The sequence below is a fragment of the Camelina sativa genome, chromosome 3 (genome assembly GCF_000633955.1).
Source record: "Camelina sativa cultivar DH55 chromosome 3, Cs, whole genome shotgun sequence".
In the NCBI taxonomy this organism is placed as follows: domain Eukaryota; kingdom Viridiplantae; phylum Streptophyta; class Magnoliopsida; order Brassicales; family Brassicaceae; genus Camelina; species Camelina sativa.
Genome location: NC_025687.1, coordinates 13,537,672 through 13,556,291, shown reverse-complemented (window position 1 = coordinate 13,556,291; position 18,620 = coordinate 13,537,672). Strand labels below are relative to the sequence as shown.

The window sequence follows — 18,620 nt, the reverse complement described above, 5'->3', positions numbered from 1 at the left end:
AAGGAGCTTATCATCTAATCTCCTAACCTCTTTAACCAAAGTACTCAACAGCGCCAAAGCTTCAACATACTCCTTGTTCTCCATCAAAAGAGCAGCAAGCCTAGCCTCTACTCGCTGCCTGAGGAAAGTACGCTTCTCAGCACGGGTCCATTCCACCATTTCTTTGCAAAGAGTGATCTGGAGATCAGTTGTTCCGGGTATCTTTGCCACAGCATCAATGATTCCTCTGACGATTTTGGCGGTTTTCGCCTTGGGGATTAGCGAAAAGAAAGGCCTCAACTTGGTCAACAGTTTCCGGAGATCCTCACCTCTCTTCTCCTCAGTCAGTCGATCGCAGAGGTTTGTAATCGCTTGCTCCTTGATCCTTATAGCCTCAGGAGATGAAGAAGGGTCTTCTAAAACCTGGTAAAGTATCGAAATAGCCTCAGAGCTGTTGGCTTCTTGAGCCAGAGAAATCGTCTCTGTGGTAGCAGGATACGTAACCATTGCGGTGGTTTTTGTGCAAACTCAAATCCCTGCAACATCAAAGCCATAGATGTGTTTATACAAATGTTCAAAATACTTATCTTTTCAGACTTATTCCTACTCTTAAGATGTGAACAAAGTATTGATACAATAACAAGATAATCAGATCAAAGTAATCACTGCCCTCTGTATCTAATGATCAAGACAAGCCTAGAGATCTAACACATACAAAGCAAAAACAAGAACTGAATTACGAAGCTTAGTTCAGTAAGATGAATCACAGAGACATAGTTCAGTAATTTACTAACTACTCAGTTCGAATCATCTACTTTTTAAGATCCATTCAATTACCTACCAGCACCGCTCTGTTAGAACATAGTCGAGCTAATCCACGAATCTGATTTATCTCCACTAAGGTAAACCAAATCGAACAAAGCTAAACCCTAGAACTATCGAGAGAGAAAGAGAGAAGGAACCAGATTTGATTATTAAGACATCGAAACAAAAAGAACACGAAAACCCAGAAATAAATTAGATCCGATAGGCAGACCCATAAGCAAAATTAAACAAATTTCGCAAGAACAAGACTTTACCGATGAATCGGCAGAATCGTCGGGCGTGAGATTTTGGTAAAGCTTTCGACGGGACGACGCTAAAGAGAAGAAAAAAAAAAAGATATACGATATATTTGGCTTGAAAGAAAAGATAAATGGACAGCTTTTTCGTTAATTCTCAGTTTTATGAAGGGTATGTTTGTCATTTTCTATCAGGAATTTCGAATTTGGCGTCTTAAAATCTAGCGTTTCGGATGCAGCGTTTGTAACCAAACTCCCAAAGCTGCAAAAGATCTTAGCGCAAACGCATGTCGTGAAAACGCTTGTTTTGTGATTCAGGCCTAGTGGGCCAAACTAAAAGCCCAATACAATACAAAACTACGAATTACGAAAGTTATTTGATTGTATTTTATTTTTCTTTCTTCATCATGGAATGTGTTCTGTAGAGAAGTAATAAAAAGAGAATTTTACCATAAAAAAGGTAAGATTAATATTGGAAGGTAATCAAATCATTCTTAAAACAAGGAATTCCCAAAAATATAACAACAACAAAAAAAAAAGAATGTTGGAACACAAAAATATAAAATATTAAAAAAAAAAACACCGTTAAACTTTTAATATAATAACAAAAGGAGTCATCCAAAAATTAAAATTGTTGAGAGATGTGTATAGTAAAATATGGGGGTAATGCAATGTATATGTTAAGCTTAATTAGAAGGTGACGTCAGGGACGATTCCAAGCTCCTTGAAAGCTTGAGGACAATCAGCGAGAGGAGTCTTCCTCATGAACCCAAGTGGGTTAATGGTTCTAGTCTCGTTTGAGACAATGCCATCATTGGCCGTGAGACTGATCCTGGCTGCGTTTCTTAGGAACTCTTGGTTGTTCACTTCGCCACACTCTGGGTCAGGTGATTGGACGAGGACGATCTCGCACAATTCTTCCTCGTGGTCTCCCATTACTTCCATCTGGTAGTTTCCGGCACTGTCGGTCACAGCTTCTTTGGTTAGTGTCACTGTCTGGTTCTCACGACCCTTGCACTCAAGCTTTACCTTTGCCCCTGCGATACAAAACGATAACGTCAGTTTTTTTTGTTTAGTCTTAAACAGGACACTAATTAACCCTAATCAGACATGTCATATGTTTTGTGTGTATTTAATTTCAGCTATACCAATAATAAGGTGTAGCTGAACAGGACACTTATGAACCCTAAGACATGTCATATGTTTTGTGTGTATTTTGGCTATACAAATAATAAGATAGATTGCCATAACGCAAAACAATAATGTCTTTGTAATTAAAATGAAAAATAGATTTTTAAAAAAATGCAAAACCGTGATTAAACTGTTTGTTTTGTTCGAAAAAGTTATACAACTAGATTTTTTACATATATCGTAATGGGATTAATTTTGTATAACCAATATACATTTTTATTTTCCTATTGATTGTACTCTCTCATATGATCCATAAAATGAACTTGATTAGAGAATGTCCTTAATTACCTTCAAGGAATTTGCTGAGACGGGTCATGAATTGGACACGGCATGTGTCGCAGTAGACGGATCCCTTGATGTGGAATCGGTCGAAGTCGTCGGCATCAGCCGCGGCGAAGTTAACGAGGGTGGTGAAACATATGGCAGAGGCGAGGAAGACGATGAAGAATTTGGCCATTATGCCTTAATTCGTTTTCTTTTGTTTTTACTTTCTGTCTTCTCCTCTCTAGGTGTTGGGAGTTTATTTATAAAATTAGTTTGTGGTGCGAAAAAAATTGCAAGTTTCGGTTGAGAGGAGACGCTATGATAGATCCAACCAAATTTTTCCTTTTATAGAGAACAAATAGACAAAACAACAACGAAAAAACATTTGATTCTATTTCTATTTTTGGAAGTTGTTGTTTATTTTTGGTGTTTGTGTTCTTTAGTTTTTGTACGGCTGTGTATTCCTTGAACCCGATCTTTTCTCATTACCATCCACTTTTTTCTTTGCTTCTAATTTCTTCTTTATGGATTCTATCTAGGCCTTTTGTTTTTAAAATAAGGACGTTTCCTCAAATGTCAAAATTTGAATGTATTGTTTATAGTTAGACGTTCATTAAAAATTCAGTTGGGGTGGAAATACACTAGAACCAAATGATAGTTTACGTAGCATAATGATTAATTTGAGCCACGCATGAAAGTTTTTTTGCATAAAAGAATGACACAAGAAAACATGTAGATGGAAGAAATTTTCCAAAAGAAATTGAGTACAGGAAAGAGTTTTCAACTGAATCTGTAATTTTGATTGGGGAAACAAAAATTTTACAAGACTTAAACTGTTGAGGATCTACTTGAAAAAAAAAAAACTGCAGGGAAACCTGAATTCTATAATAATATCTTTCAAGTGTTGTATCATTGCTTGGAAAGCTAATACAAGAAAATCATGTACAGATGAATTTGAATTGTACTTGTCTTTGATTTGGCCAGCCAAAAATATGATCAAGAACGTTTTCTTGATCTGCGCTGATCTCCCCGAACTGTATAATAAGAGAAAAACATGTATGGTTCAAATGTTTCGGCACACTCAACACTTAACCGGTTAAAACACTCGACAGCTCACGATTTTATAAGCTGGCGGTTATAAACGTGGACGACTCTTGCTGTTTTATGCTATCTGCAACATGCGCAACAACTCCAGCTCCTGCTTTGTATAGTCTTTCACTTTTCACCTGAAACAAGACCAAAATCTCTCTTAAAGTCCATCTCTGAACGAACAAAAGCTCCAAAGTGAAGATGTTGGAAGTTTACGTGAATGTTGTTATGTGCTAAGTAAGGCCAGAATGTGGAGTGGAAGCTGACATCAACTTTCTTCCACCCTAAAGTCTGCAGACCGCGGATCATTTCCTCTGCCAAAATTTGTATAAATTGTTAATTTTTTGCTGATTTAGAGGAATCAGTCAAATGTTTGGGATTAAAAAATAGCTTTTTCCTCACCTTCCACGATTTCATGATACTCAAGTGTGTTCTGAGGGCTCGGCGAGCTTTGTGCGGCCTCCTTGGCTTTAGCAGCTTCTGGAGGGAAATGAGCTCCGTCTGATGAAAGAGGTGGACAGTATTCTACATCGACAACATGCTTGTATCCATCCAGAGACCGGCGTGGAGGCTGCGTGCAATATGAAAACAGGGGAAATCATATCTGTCAGTATCAGATCTCAGTCTTGTCAGCTAAGTAGTTCTGAAACTAGCATTTGGCAGTTTAAGCCACAAGAGCTTCTTGCACAAAGTGAATACCTACCAATCTTCACTAAGCTATCTGAGATAAAACTGCCTGAATCTATACGGACAATTGTTTCATTTCGTAGATTCTTTATAGAACAATATGTCTGCTGTAGATCGGCCTGCAAATGCCAAGATTAATACTGTTGTGGTCCTGCCATTGATCTTCAAGTCAGGGAGAATTTGTTTTACTCAGGAAGCCCTATGCTATTGAGCTAGACTGGACACAGTACAAGGGTCTCAATACGTGAGATGATATTATTCCTCCGTGATAACTCATTACACCAAAACACGGGATCAATTCACCATCATTAACATTTCACAGCGAGCAGACTATTAATATTGATGTGTCCCATTTTCTAGCTACTGTACTATAAATTCCAGAGTTGAGATCAAGGTATGTCGAGGGAAATGGAAAAAGACATGGGATAATATTCTAGATAAAGGTTTATTGCTTCAGGTCAAAGTAAATGTACCTTGAAAAGTTCAGTTTCTCTCCTTATGGAAGATGTACGCCAACCAACCATGTCTAGTCGGAGTCAAAGGAAACATATAGGCAAACAAATGTAGACAAAACTAGGGATCATGACTCTAAACGTTAAGCATCAACAGAAAGGCAGAGGATACGGTCATAAGATACATTTGCATATATGATGCGGCTTCGAAACGCCCCCAGAGACGATCTGCCAGACAAACCATTAGGATTTCAAATAAGTAGTTAAAGGGGTATAATTATTTAAATTATTACGAGCATGACTCACAAAAATTTCAGATCATGACTATCAGATGCCATCCTCAAAAGAAGAGGTGGTTTATCAGCTTTACCATCGGTGAGGAACAACTGGCTACCAGTCCGACCAACAAAGAACGGAGCTATCGGTGCAGCAAGTTTTTCTAGAATAGGAACTCCCAACAGAAAAGGCAGCTGACAAGCAACTCCACAGAAAAGAAGAAAAAATGAGATGGAATTTCCAGGAACTATCAGTTAATATTCAGCAGTCTAGCTCTAGGAACCAAAAACCAACAAGTGCTAGACAGTTTTGTTGAAATGTATGATATCTGTCTGAACACAAGTAGGAAGTATAAAATATGCACGTGAATAGCCACCAACATATTTCTTAACTAAGTACATGAAACATCTACGTACAGGTACAACGAGATATACATGAAACTCTCTGATTCCAGTTCTGATATGAGAAGAAGAAGAAGAATGAACCTGCTTTCTGCCTCTCACTCCTAGATGAGGTGTTGCCAAGGTGATGAAATTAATCGGTTCGAGCCCAGCGATCCTGCCTCGCAGAAGATTTCCAGATTTAGAGACAGTACCATCAATGGCTTGTGAAATTGCTGCTGAGTAAAGAACAGCAACAGCATGTCTAGCGAATAAGCCACCGAGAGAGTGGGCCAAGAAGGAAATCTTTTTTAAGCTCTTGCTCTTTTGGACAACTTGTCTAACCTATTCCTCTCTCACATCCAGAATGGAAGAGATATCAGCTGATATACTGAAGTTAAGGACTAAAAAAACCCAGAAGTATATAACAAGTGGAATGGCATTGTAGAAATTTATATAAGTCTCACCTCTTCTGCTAGTCGTTTTCCAGCTCCATCGACCCCGCCAAATGTTTTAGTGAAGGTATTGGAAGAACTTGCTGTACACGTTCAGGGAATGAAGAGTAAAAATTAAAAGCATTATACGTGTGATCCACGCATGGCATCAAGAGTGGAATAACAAATACAATACTAAAGGCCAGTAAGAGAAAAAGGAGCTGTGGTCTTAGAGACGAAGAGATATGAAAAAATTCCGAGAATCTTATCTATGGCACACACATTGCTGCTAAGCTAAGGATGAAATAAGAGTTTGAAGTACTTTCTATTGGGTGCCCACACATGCATTCAAAGCTAAGTTACCAACAAGTACACAACTAACAGAGGATATAACAAAGCTGAAACCAGATGAGAGTATACCATAAATCAAGAATCTTCTGCCAAGGCGTCTTTTCATCTCAGCTTCTACGTAGAGCCAGTCACTGGGACTGCAAGTAGTAACAATGTCTCAGTAACTTTGGAGTCTATCGATTATAAAATCCGGAAACCATGAGATCATACCTGGCCAAAATACCGTGAACAAGAACAAGAAGATGATCAGGTTCAATTTTGTCATCATTGTCGCCTTTGGATAGCGAAAAATTACGTTGAGCTGTGGCACTCATTGCTTGAACCCTCCTGAGTCCCTGTTGTTGGTTCCAGCTTCTGCTTAACCCCCCTGCTTGTGAAAACAGAGAAAAATCAAACAACAGAATACAAATACGAAAAGCAGAACAGAACACATTCTTTGACCAAATAAAATCATACTGTCACACCATTTCAACTTGGCTTTTTTCACAATCGTCGACCATCTCAAATTGATATATATATATATATATATATATAGATCCTAAAACTACTACATCTTTGAATCGAGAATTCCTCAGCTCTCTAAAAAATTATAAAAGCCAAATTACCGAAATCGAAATTCAAAATATCAGAGTAACCACAGGAGCACGAGGAGGATGAGGATGACGACGGCGATGAAGAAGAAGCAGCAGCTAAAACGACGCCGGAATACTGCCGTCCTCGGTTAGCGAAACCACCGCCACGATCCTCCGGTAAGTATCTACAAGGAGGTTGAATCCAAGAAGCCGTAGACATAACTGAAGAGAGCTTCAACTTATATATATACTAAGAGAGAGAGAGAGAGAGAGAGAGAGAGAGAGAGAGAAAGTCAAAAAAATCAGAGAAGAAAGATCCTTGAATCACGGTTTCCTCAGAGAGTGACGTCAGCTCCAGAATTAAACATGGCTCACTACGTTATCTTCTTCACAGAGACCCATGCTCCCCTCTCTAATCTTCTTCGATTCAATTCAATCTATCATCATCGACCTTAGCCAATTTCTTTCTTTCTTTTATTTTTCCTGCGAAATTATAATTTTTTTAATTTTATTTTACTTTTTTTTTTTAATAAATAAATTATTTCGGGTGTTTTTAAGCGACTCAAGCACGTAGAATATTTTTTATATTCAGAAGAAAACAAAAATATTTACAAGTGGTACTGGGAATATATATATTATTAATTTATTATTGTTACTTTGATTTTTGGTCAAGTTTATTACAAAAGATAAGTTATATTAATTTCCCAGATGAACATCACTACAGTTTATGTTGCGATGTATATATGTATGATCACTTTATACTTCAATATAAAATCATCTTACTGAATAAGTTACATAACCGGATAAAAAGCATGTCGAGCTATACCACAGATTCCTTCAGGCTTCCCAACATTATCTCTACGAATCCTTATGTAACCCTTTTCTCCCCAACTCTCACCCCAAGAGTTCTTAACCAACCAGTACTTCATCCCATTGCTAGTCCCGTACCCGACGATCGTCATTATATGATTATCCACGTTCCCGCACTCCAAATCACTGTACACTCCCTCTTTGTAATTTTTGAAACTGCTACTATGCGCGTCAATGTACACCGAGACGGGCTGTCTTGCTACAGCCCTCAGCAACGCACGCTCGTTCTTACTTCGAACCTCTTTGAACCCTTTGATCTGTGTGCCGGGTACGGGTCTTGTGTTGGTACGGCAGCTCCCCGTTTCCTCTTTGTAAGGGTAGTCCGCATTTGATGATATTCCTCGGTTCTTGATTATGTACTCGAAAGCAAACATCACATGTCCCCCCTTGCAAGCAAGGTTACGTTCGTTACAATCTATAAGTTGCTGTTCGGACAATGATACGAGTTCCTTGCCGGAAATCTTTAATAAACCTTCCATCGCTGCAGTCGCTGCGAACGCCCAACAACTTCCTGCATGCCCATATAATTATCGTTTGATTACGAAACAAGTTATACAGTAACCACAAACCTAGAATGGCAACCCTAACTTGGGGAGATTTGTATGTGGAATGATCCTAACCCTAACAAACTATGTGCGGGTATATTGGCCTAGTGTTTGCTTATAATATATAATCACGGTAAGCTTACCACATGGTCCTTGACTTTTAACAGGTGTTACAGCTCCTTCGGTTCTCCAGTCTTTGCTCTTGTTTTCCACATAACTATCGACTGTATCGTTCAAATTCCTAGATGGCTTCGTTTCATTAACCAGCTGTTTGGATAGTGAAGCTACGTTCATGCCTCCAAGGCCGGTGTGGGTGGCAAGAAACTCTTCGTCTGTCAAATCTGTGAACTCGTTGACACCAAGTTTGTAGCTTTGGTTCCCCATATTATTGAAGTTCTCAATGAATTTCAAATTTTCCTTGAACACGTTAAGCCTCATTTCTCTCTCGGATCCATCCTTGTAAACTCGAGAGAATTGAATCATCCATTGCTGGTGGTAATTAACAGTGGATGGTTCGTGCAAAGTGATACGAGATGTAGCTTGAGAGATCATTAATAGATCCATAGAACAAACTATAAGACCCACGAACACAGACAATACCGAGACCATTTTGGTATTGGTGAATAATGTGTAATGGGCGCTTGTGTTGTGGGGTGTTATAGAAGTGAAAATGGGGGAGAAGGAACAATTTATAGGGATGAGAGAGTTCATATATATGTTGCAAAGCAAATTGATGAATTTCATATATACATGATCTTCTGAGGAACAACTCTATCTAATATTCCTTTTAGTAGCTAGCATGCAAGATAACTTGCCATTCTTTACATGCATAGATGAAGTGCTTGATAGAATAGAAATATTCAGTTAACATATTGATTGATGATATCTTGGCAAATATGTTAATTGAATATTCATATTCTATCATGCATGATCTTAGGAGGAACAACTCTATCTATCCCCTATATATTAATAGAGAAGCACTCTCACAAAAATCCGATGTGTCGCGCCCACATAGCTCTTGTGTCTTTTTTTAATAAATACTCTTACATCTCATTATCATTTACATAAATATGTCATTGACAAATATAAGGCAACTAGGTAGTAGAGTTCATATATCATTTACGCGGGATTAATTGTTATTATTATTTTTTATATAATTGATTATCTTAAGGATAATATTTTAAAATCATTTAAGTGAAAATCTATCATGTCTTTTTAAAAAAAGTCTTCAATATTTGATCAACTAAAAAGCCCAAGTGATTTTTTACTATTTTCAAAATAAATATTTAAATATAAAATATTGAATTACAAATGTAGTGATTTGGATAATAAAAAAATATGTGTGATAACAATAACCAATTGAATCATTTATATATTAATTTTTGATATATATATATATATATATATTAATCTTACTGATGAAGATGTTATTAATATTAAGTTGATTTTGTGATTTGCACAATTTAATAAAAATTATGGTAATTAAATCATCTTGATGGTAAATTAATGTAAATAATGTGGAATTAAGAATTAAAACTCAAATTGGCTTTAGAGCTATATAATACTGACACATCAGCTTTTTGGCCAAAATATTTCCCTATTAATATATAGGGGATGTTCTTTTAGATTAGTTTTAAAAAATCAAAGATTTAATCAGCAATTAAAACCCAGAAATGTATTTAATTATCAATTTCATAACATTTTTCCTATATATTAATAGAGAAACACTCTCACAAAAAGCTGATGTGTCGCGCTCACATAGCTCTTGTGTCTTTTTCTAATAAATACTCTTACATCTCATTATCATTTACATAAATATTTCATTGAAAATTATAAGGCAATGTTCTTTTCCAATTAGTTTTAAAAAATCAAAGATTTAATCAGTAATTAAAATCCAAAACTGTATTTAATTATCAATTTCATAACATATTTAATTATTAGAAGTAAATTACATTTCACAAACAATAAAAAAAAATTATTCATTTATTTACCACTTTTATACATTTATCTCATTGCATTTTTAAACTTAGGATTAGTTTAAATGAAACCGATTAGTCTAAAAAATATTGTTTTATCTATTTAATGGTATAGTGATGTAGATAATAATGTGAAACATAAAATATGTGAATTTGCTTTTTAGAAACACAAAAATATATCAAAACTTTATACACCAACTTAAATTCTTTTCCAAGTTCAAATATTTCATGGGTGAAACTTATTTTACAAAAAATAAACGCAAATTTGAATAAACGGAAAAGAAACCTTACTTACATATTTTGTTTACACAAAGAATCTGAAATCTTAAATAATAATTTTACTCTGAACTAATTTTTTTTTTCAACCTAACATTAATTAAATTAAAATAAAACTCCTAGATTGGTTGCCCAAACTGGAGGAAAGTTGTTTACAAAAATCGTGTCCGACAATAACAATCTAGAGGAACGAGCTAAAAAATCCACCTTCACATTGGACGTCCTTGAGATTTTGGAGAGGGTGAAAGGAGGCAAGGAGGCACTAAGCACCTGGAACTCATCAAGAAGCATAGAGAAAGCCGGCCACTCCTCCGGGGCTTGCACCAACGAAATTAACTCTGCAGAATTCGTCTCGAACCTCTGGCAATCAATGCCACTAGAAAGGATACACTCCATCGCCCATAATAATGCTTCCAGCTCCGAATGAAGTGGGGACGCACTGCGACGTTGACATCTGGCACCCAAGACTAAAGTCCTATTCTCGTCATCACCACACCACCATCCTAAACCTGAGTTTGGTTCCGTAGATTTCCACAAACGATCAACTTGACAACGAATCATCATCTCCGGATTAAGCAAAGGTTCTGTCGAACCAGGGTCAACCCTTGCGGTTATTTGGGCTTCCTCCCACCACAATTGTTCGCGTAAAGCCTGAGTAATAATATCTATTGGCTCTGATTGTAACCCTTGGAAAACTTTTTTATCCATATCCTTCCATAAGGACCAAACCAGCCACGATATCGAATTGTGAGTAGCTCCTAAAGCCATAGGGATTAACCCTTTACCATATATAAAATCTAGATTTGAATAGATCGAAACAAAGGGGAACTTGTCCGTGATTGATCCATCAAAAACTGTCTCCCAAACCCGACAGGAGTGAGGACACTCAAATAAAGCATGATTAATAGACTCCACCGCTAGATTACATCTCTTGCAATCCGTATCACAATTAACTCCCCGAGAAGCTAATCGCACCGTCACTGGAAGTGAGCCAGATGCGATCTGGCAGAAAAAGTGTTTGATTTTAGGTTGTACCGGAAGATTTCAAGCCTGAGCCTTCAGGGCATTACAGTTTGGACCGAATTCCACTTCAGCCTTCATAGCTTGAGCTACCTTATAACCTGACTTAACCGAGTATCGACCAGATTGTGTATAATGCCACACCAGTCGGTCTGGCTTAACAAATTTGCTAATAGGCAAACTCTAAATAGTTTGAATATCCTCCGGATCCATAAATTCCTGGAGGATAGGTAATTGCCACTCTCTAGTCTGTGGATCAATCAAATGATTTACCATTAGATTAGGATGTAGTTGTGGTCCCCTACCATTTGCAGGTCGAGGATACTGATCAGGAATCCAAGGATCATGCCAAACCGAACTGTTAGACCCTGACCCAACCGTCCATCGGGCACCCCTTTCCACTATATTTTTTTGTTGAAAAAATACTTCTCCACCCAAAGGAGGGTGAATAAGGTTTTTTTTGCCATTAACGGGTGTTTATTCCTGAAGTATCGACCTCTAAACACTTGAGCTAACAAGGAATTTGGAAACTGGATTAAACGCCAATACTGTCTAGCCAATAAAGCATCATTAAACGTCCCCAAGTCCCGAAAACCCAACCCTCCGTCAGACTTATCTCTACACATTTTATCCCAAGCCACCCAGTATAGCCCCCGATCCTTCCCATCAGAGCTCCACCAGAAATTTGATATAGCACTCGTCAATTTGGTCGTTAAGCCTTGAGGGAGTTTGAAGCAAGACATAACATGCGTAGGGAGAGCCAAAGCCATCGACTTTAGTAGTACTTCCTTCCCACCCTTAGATAAGAATTTTGCTGTCCAGCCATTTACCCGGTCATTCATCCTATCTCGAGCGTAACCGAAGACTTGAACTCTCGATCCTCCGAGACTCAGGAATTCCCAAATAGGAACCCATACCCCCTTCCTTGGAGATGCCAATGACAGATTTTACCCTATCCTTTACCTCTGAAGTCACCTTTTTACCAAACATAATGGAGAACTTATCCAAATTTACCTCCTGACCGTATGATTTACCATAGTTACCTATGATATTCATGACCGTTGAACATTGTTCTTCATCCGCTTTACAGAAAAACAGACTATCATCTTCAAAGAGCAAATGAGAAATAGGGGGCGAATCACGAGCAATCTTAATACCCGTAATTTTATCCTCCCTCTCTGCCTTTTTAATATTAGCTATCAAGACCTCAATACAGAGAATAAACAAGTAAGGGGATAAAGGATCCCCCTGTCGCAAACCCCGTTTTGGCGAAATGGAGCCACGGGGTTCACCATTAAGCAGCACTTGATAGGAAACTGAACTCACACACCACATTATCCAAGAAATCCATTTTGAATCAAAGCCTAACCTAATTAAAACCGCCTTCAAGAAATCCCATTCAACATGGTCATAGGCCTTACTCATATCCGTTTTGAAGGCCAAAAAATCCGACCTGCACTGCCTATTGGTCTACAAACCATGGAACATATCTTGGGCCACCAGAATATTATCTGTAATTAACCGACCATAAACAAAGGCCGATTGTGTTTCAGAAATAATCAAGGGCATAATCTTCTTTAACCGAAAACAAAGAATTTTTGAAATTATCTTATAACTCACATTACACAAACTAATAGGCCTGAATTCTGCCATTCTTTTTGGTGTTTCGACCTTTGGGATCAAACAAATATTAGTTTCATTAAGTCTGGGATCAAACATACCAGTCTGAAAGAAATCCCTAATCAAAGCAACCAAATTACCTTTAAGATGAGGCCAAAACCTCTGAAAGAAAAGCGCTGTCATCCCGTCCGGTCCCGGAGTTTTTTCCGGATGCATTGCAAATAGAGCCTTTCGAACTTCCAGCTCTGAAATATCCTTAATCAACTCCCTATTCATACGCTCTGTAACAAATGGGTTGACCTCTTCTACCATCTCTGAAATACCACAAACCTCCGATTGTGCAAAAAGCGTATTAAAATAAATAGAAGCAATCCTTTCCATACCCTGACTCGATTCATCCCAAACATCTTGTTGATCAAAAATTCCTACAATCTTATTCCTAACCCTCCTCTGTTTAGTAGAAGCATGAAAGAAACTAGTATTCTTGTCGCCAACCCGCAACCAGAACTTTCGACTTTTCTGTTGCCAATACAATTCCTCATCATGATAGGCCTCTTTTAGTTTTTTTCTCTATAATGTGAATATCCGCTTGCGAAAAGGAATCGTGTTTCTTGGCATCCTCTAGAGCCGTCTTCAGTGAAGATATAAGAATGTTACTATTCAGGACATTCTGTTTTCTCCACCAAGAAATAGAATTTCGACAATTTTTAATTTTATCCACAAACCCCGGAATTCTAAAATTTCTGGTACGATTCCACCTTGTTTCCACGGCCCCAGAAAGCCCCTCTTTCCCCATCCATCGCTTATCAAAACGAAATTGACGAAAACGTCGTTCCCAATATCGCACAAGAAGCTAGAATATGATGATGATCAGAACCTATCTATCTCTAAGTAATCCACTCGCGAACAAGGAAAAAGCGAATACTCTGAATTAATTTTCCTACAGGGTGTTGAAAAAAGGTTATATATTCAAAAAGACCAAAATTCAACAACTAAGGAAATAAAATCCCGTTTATTCAATAAGTTGCCTTTTATCCAACAGTACAGAAACGGCCTTGTTTATATACAATGGTGCATGACAAAAACCGAACAAAATGTTTCCACCCACGTACACTAGTTTTTGAAATATGAAGATCGATCACATAATGCTGCAGAAATGAGGGTTTTCCTCACTGAACATTGAACTAGCGTTCTCGTTGATAAGACCCGAATAAGGCCGTTCCTGATGGTATCCGTGGTCGTGTCCGTGGTAGCCATGCTTGTGGTAGTTGTAGGAACTCACTTTCTCACCGTTCTCGGACATGTTGATTCTATTGCGAAACTTCTTCTTGAAGTACCTATCGTGATATGCATTAGATTCGGGGTGGTAAGGGCACGACCACAAGCATACATCTCTCCCTGTAACATTCCTTGCAACTTTCAGAACTTTCTTCTCATCCGCCGAACCAGTCACTGTTACTCTCTGCTGCTTCATGTCTATATGAACATCGCGGACTCCTGTTCAATCCAAGACTTAATTATCAGGTTTCTTGGGTAACAAGAAAACTAGTACTTTAGGATCTTTAACCCATATTTACTAATTTAATCACCCGTAATCTTTTCAAGAGCTTTCCTAACTTTGTTCTCGCAACCAGGACAATCCATTGGTACTTCCATTTCCACTACCTGCATAAACATACACATGTTCAATAAACGAATATACGAGTATTCATGAAAACTGAGTAGAGGAAGTTACTTACCGTCGTCATCTTTATGTTCTAGCGCGAAGAGACCTTATAAATTAGACTTAACAGTTTGGTCGATGGATGCCTAGATGATAAGCGCAAACTCACATGCATATATATGCATAACACCAATAGAGAACTTAAGTGAGAAGATCTTTGAAGGTCCATAAACTAATAATTTTGTATTGTTGCTTCTACAGATATATATTGTGAAAAATACATGGAAACTACCTTGAAGTCAATAGCTTATGTGACTGCCGGTTTCACACTACTAGCAAGCTATAGATCTACATAAATATTTATATGACAAAACTTGAAAAGGATAATCATGATTTGACATCCATTTATTTATCTGCCTACATCATAATATGAGGAATTTGTGTTTATTTTATCCTCAAACTGATTTATAAAACTACACAAATACTATGGAAAATAGGTATAAACGAAACATATTGATATAGCTTGTTTAGTTTGAAACTGTAGTAATTAATACGATAAAACTGATATTATACAATCGTATTACTAACAATTCTCTAAAACTAGACGAATCTATGGATTATTGTCTGGACTGGTTTAATATAACTTGTTGCCATGTCTGATTATGTTTATTCAATTTTATATTTTCTTCCAAACAAAATTTTACTAGTTAATTAGTATAAAATCTAGGCTGGATAATGACATAGCAACCAATGAGCTACGTACAAAGCTTTACATATGTAGTTTTATAATCTTGACTTTGACTAAACCATTATCTGGTAAGCAAAAAAAAAAAGTCTATCTGGTAAGCCTATATCAATGAAGTAATATTACAAATATAATGGAAAAGTTACAAGATCTTTATAAAATAGTTAAATACCTTGACTATTAGAGTAACCTACATTTTTTTTTCCGTCTCAATGATTCATTGATATTTATAATAATTTCAGAGTAAAATACAAAGGCTGACAAGGAAATTAATCTTTCCGGAGACTTAAGCCGGCGAGTACAAAACCCTCCCGAAGACTAAGACCAAACAAGGTGAGCTAAGGGGAAACAATCCAGACAGACAATTACACAACATCCATTCACTTCCGGAACAGAATCAAGAGATCCAAAAAAGAAAAATTAAAACCTAGATCTTATTAAAACAATTAAAACAAATCTGAGAATAGAAAAAACACACAACGGTTTAAATTGCAAGAACCTCCTTTACCACTAGTTAGAACCGAATGAGCATGCCGTGCGACCCTTTATGTTGCTTTAAAGAGGAGCTACCGGGGGCGGTGAAACACTACCAAAACCTAGAGACCATTCAGGAGGAACGACTCTTTAAAAACAGGAAGGAGATCTCGATCTGCGTTGGTAAAGAATCTTCATCAGAGACAGTGAAGTAACAGTTGGAGACTGCCTCAGCCATAAAAATGGCCAGATCTGAGGCTAAACTTGACGGAAAGAACAAGAGCCAAGAAGCTAAACCAGGGTTAGGAAAATCGAAACTTAAAAAATCCTAGATCTGAAAATCAAGATTTGCTGCCGTTGGATACACCGATAAAAGATAAAAGCAAAGATAAAATAAAGGGAGAAAACCAAATCCAGTGCTGAAGAAGCCACCGGAGCTGGTTAAACTAAGCGGCAGCGGCGGTTTTTGATTAAAGAGAAGGTCGAGAGTTTTTAGGTTTTTTTTAGAGAGAGGGTGCTTGTTAGCTGTAGAGTAACCTACGCTCAAAGAATCAGTTTGTAGAAATTGATTGATGTTTGATGATATATTTATAGTAAATTTCTCAGTAAAACCTAAAACAACATAATTCCACTATAATACTTTTTTACAATGTAAAGAAATCAATAAATTGAAAACTAAAAGTTAATTTTTTAAATAATTTAATCCTGTGGGTCACTGACCCAACTAATCTTTACTAATTCAAGCTTTAGGAAATCCTTCTCCAAACCGAGTTCTGTCTTTCTTCACCTAATTAATTTATCTGCTACTACATTAGATTTACTAGGGCGACATTACATTTGTGTATAATACACAAGAAAAGATCACAAAAGCTTTCACAAGTCACACACTGTAAAGATAAGAGTATGGCAGACAATAACAAGCCTGCACCACGTACCGCCGGCGGTTCGAGAATCCAACGTCGTCCAGCCGCCACCAAAGCCAATCACCGTGACTGTACAAAAAAGATAAATATGGGCCGGGAGTGGTGAAGGTAATGAATATGTTCATGTTATTTTTTGTGATAATTTTTTTTTTCATTTACGGACTAAAATATATATATATATATATATATATATATATATATATATTATGGTAGAAACAAGTATATATATAAACTAGATAAGGGTCTGCACGATGTGCGGGTATTGAGATTGTTGAAGAGAATAAATCCTAAATCCTAAACAATTTTTTAAAAATATAAAAAGAAATTTTATTTCTTGAAGTAAATATATAAATAATTTTAGTTATAGAAAAACCATATTTGTATTTACCTTCATACATTTTTTTTATATATATTATAACAATTATTACAATAATATAAAGCTAAATTATATCCCACCAAAATCATATTTGTATTTACCTTCATACATTTTTTTTATATATATTATAACAATTATTACAATAATATAAAGCTAAATTATACCCCTACCAAAACTTTTGCCAAATACTCATCATTAAAAATATTATAACTATCAAATTTCAAAAACGTTTCACAACTTATTACAAAATATTTTACATGCAAAGAATTCGTCAAAGCAACATATAATTTAGTAATCATATACAATTTTACTGTATGTTTCACCATTAAAAATATGCTCTTAAACCCTAAATTATTTTATTGTTAAAGTATGTTCTTTATTACTACCTATAAAATGTATTTTAAACAAATTAAACAAATTTTATGTTTCTTGGTATAAATATTGTTCTTATAATTACTAAAATTGTATTGTGACATAATTTCTTTAACCATTAACTTTTTTTACTCCAAATATATTTTGGATGAACAACTGGTGAAAATTATCTACTCTATTACAATTTTATGACCAACCCAATTAAAGTTGAGAAATTGAAAGAAAGTTAATATCACATAATAAAAAAACAAATTTGAATATTGTAATCATAATGGTATATATAAAGCCTTAGATAATTCAAATATACAAAATAAAAACTTTATAAACAATCCAAAACATGATATATGTCATAATCACGTTAAGGATCGATTCCTTATTTACTCCTCAGAAGTATCGCATTGTACCGAAACTACTTAGAACTATGACCTCATCTCAAATAATCTCGAATCATAAGTTCTCAACTTATTTCTAACCGAATCAAAAGTTCTCATATATTTCTCTATATACCTGGATAAACGGTTTACGAACCAAATTCGATAGAAACCCACATAAATCAGGTTTGATACCAATTTTAAAACGGTTTATCGTTCCAACTTCCCAAATTACAAAATCGCTACCAAATACATCAACCACCGACTAATCTTTGAAACTTATAACGCTACAAACCGTCGACCCATGCTTGAAGTGTAGCTAGTTTCAGTCGCATATGAGGTTCATCGGTAAGCGCCTTCTCCATCATAACAATCTGATCAATATTCATAATGGTTCTATTCTTTTTCTTTGCTGACTTTTCGTTATTTTCACAGTTTTGGTTTCCATCTGTAGTGCTCATGTTTGAAAATTGTAATTGAGTTTGATACATTGGAATGAAGTATTCCTCTCTCTATATATAAAAAAGATCTGAGAGAACACATATCTTTATATTTAAATTCTTTTTCTTTTAAGATTAGGCCAAAGAATTCAATATAATGTAGGATTGTTTTGTATAAGTTTAATTATTGTAATTTTTTTAGGATATTTTTTT

At 36.2% G+C, this 18,620-nt stretch overlaps 5 protein-coding genes across 6 annotated transcripts in view; all 5 read right to left on the bottom strand.

The window, feature by feature from the left end:
- The window catches only part of LOC104776949 (26S proteasome non-ATPase regulatory subunit 11 homolog), a 6,500-nt gene extending 5,334 nt beyond the window's left edge, over nt 1–1,166 (bottom strand). The window contains exons 1-2 of the mRNA XM_019243717.1: nt 1,059–1,166; nt 15–515 (exon numbers count right to left, since the gene is read on the bottom strand). Of these exons, the coding sequence (XP_019099262.1) occupies nt 15–486 (472 nt within the window). The 5' untranslated portion in view covers nt 487–515; nt 1,059–1,166. The remainder of the gene's footprint in view (nt 1–14; nt 516–1,058) is intronic.
- LOC104776950 (pollen-specific protein-like At4g18596) lies at nt 1,507–2,822 on the bottom strand. The gene is made up of 2 exons (XM_010501131.1): nt 2,520–2,822; nt 1,507–2,077 (listed from the first exon to the last, which is right to left on the bottom strand). The coding sequence occupies exons 1-2, from the start codon at nt 2,686–2,688 to the stop codon at nt 1,731–1,733; spliced, it is 516 nt and encodes a 171-aa protein (XP_010499433.1). The 5' UTR covers nt 2,689–2,822; the 3' UTR covers nt 1,507–1,730.
- Nucleotides 3,355–7,206, bottom strand: LOC104776948 (putative lipase YDR444W). 2 transcript variants are annotated; one of them, XM_019243716.1, is made up of 12 exons: nt 6,770–7,206; nt 6,375–6,531; nt 6,234–6,301; nt 5,847–5,917; nt 5,485–5,724; nt 5,030–5,193; nt 4,896–4,951; nt 4,745–4,797; nt 3,987–4,155; nt 3,801–3,898; nt 3,613–3,721; nt 3,355–3,529 (listed from the first exon to the last, which is right to left on the bottom strand). In XM_019243716.1, exons 1-11 carry the CDS (start codon nt 6,954–6,956, stop codon nt 3,617–3,619), a joined length of 1,368 nt encoding a protein of 455 aa, XP_019099261.1. In that variant the 5' UTR covers nt 6,957–7,206; the 3' UTR covers nt 3,355–3,529; nt 3,613–3,616. The 2 variants fall into 2 exon arrangements, with proteins under 2 accessions (XP_019099261.1, XP_010499432.1); XM_010501130.2 differs by having other exon boundaries at nt 3,355–3,721.
- Nucleotides 7,445–8,826, bottom strand: LOC104776947 (zingipain-2-like). The gene is made up of 2 exons (XM_010501129.2): nt 8,295–8,826; nt 7,445–8,117 (listed from the first exon to the last, which is right to left on the bottom strand). The coding sequence occupies exons 1-2, from the start codon at nt 8,758–8,760 to the stop codon at nt 7,528–7,530; spliced, it is 1,056 nt and encodes a 351-aa protein (XP_010499431.1). The 5' UTR covers nt 8,761–8,826; the 3' UTR covers nt 7,445–7,527.
- LOC104776946 (heavy metal-associated isoprenylated plant protein 21-like) lies at nt 14,059–14,844 on the bottom strand. Its single transcript, XM_010501127.1, has 3 exons — nt 14,783–14,844; nt 14,633–14,708; nt 14,059–14,540 (listed from the first exon to the last, which is right to left on the bottom strand). Exons 1-3 carry the CDS (start codon nt 14,789–14,791, stop codon nt 14,182–14,184), a joined length of 444 nt encoding a protein of 147 aa, XP_010499429.1. The 5' UTR covers nt 14,792–14,844; the 3' UTR covers nt 14,059–14,181.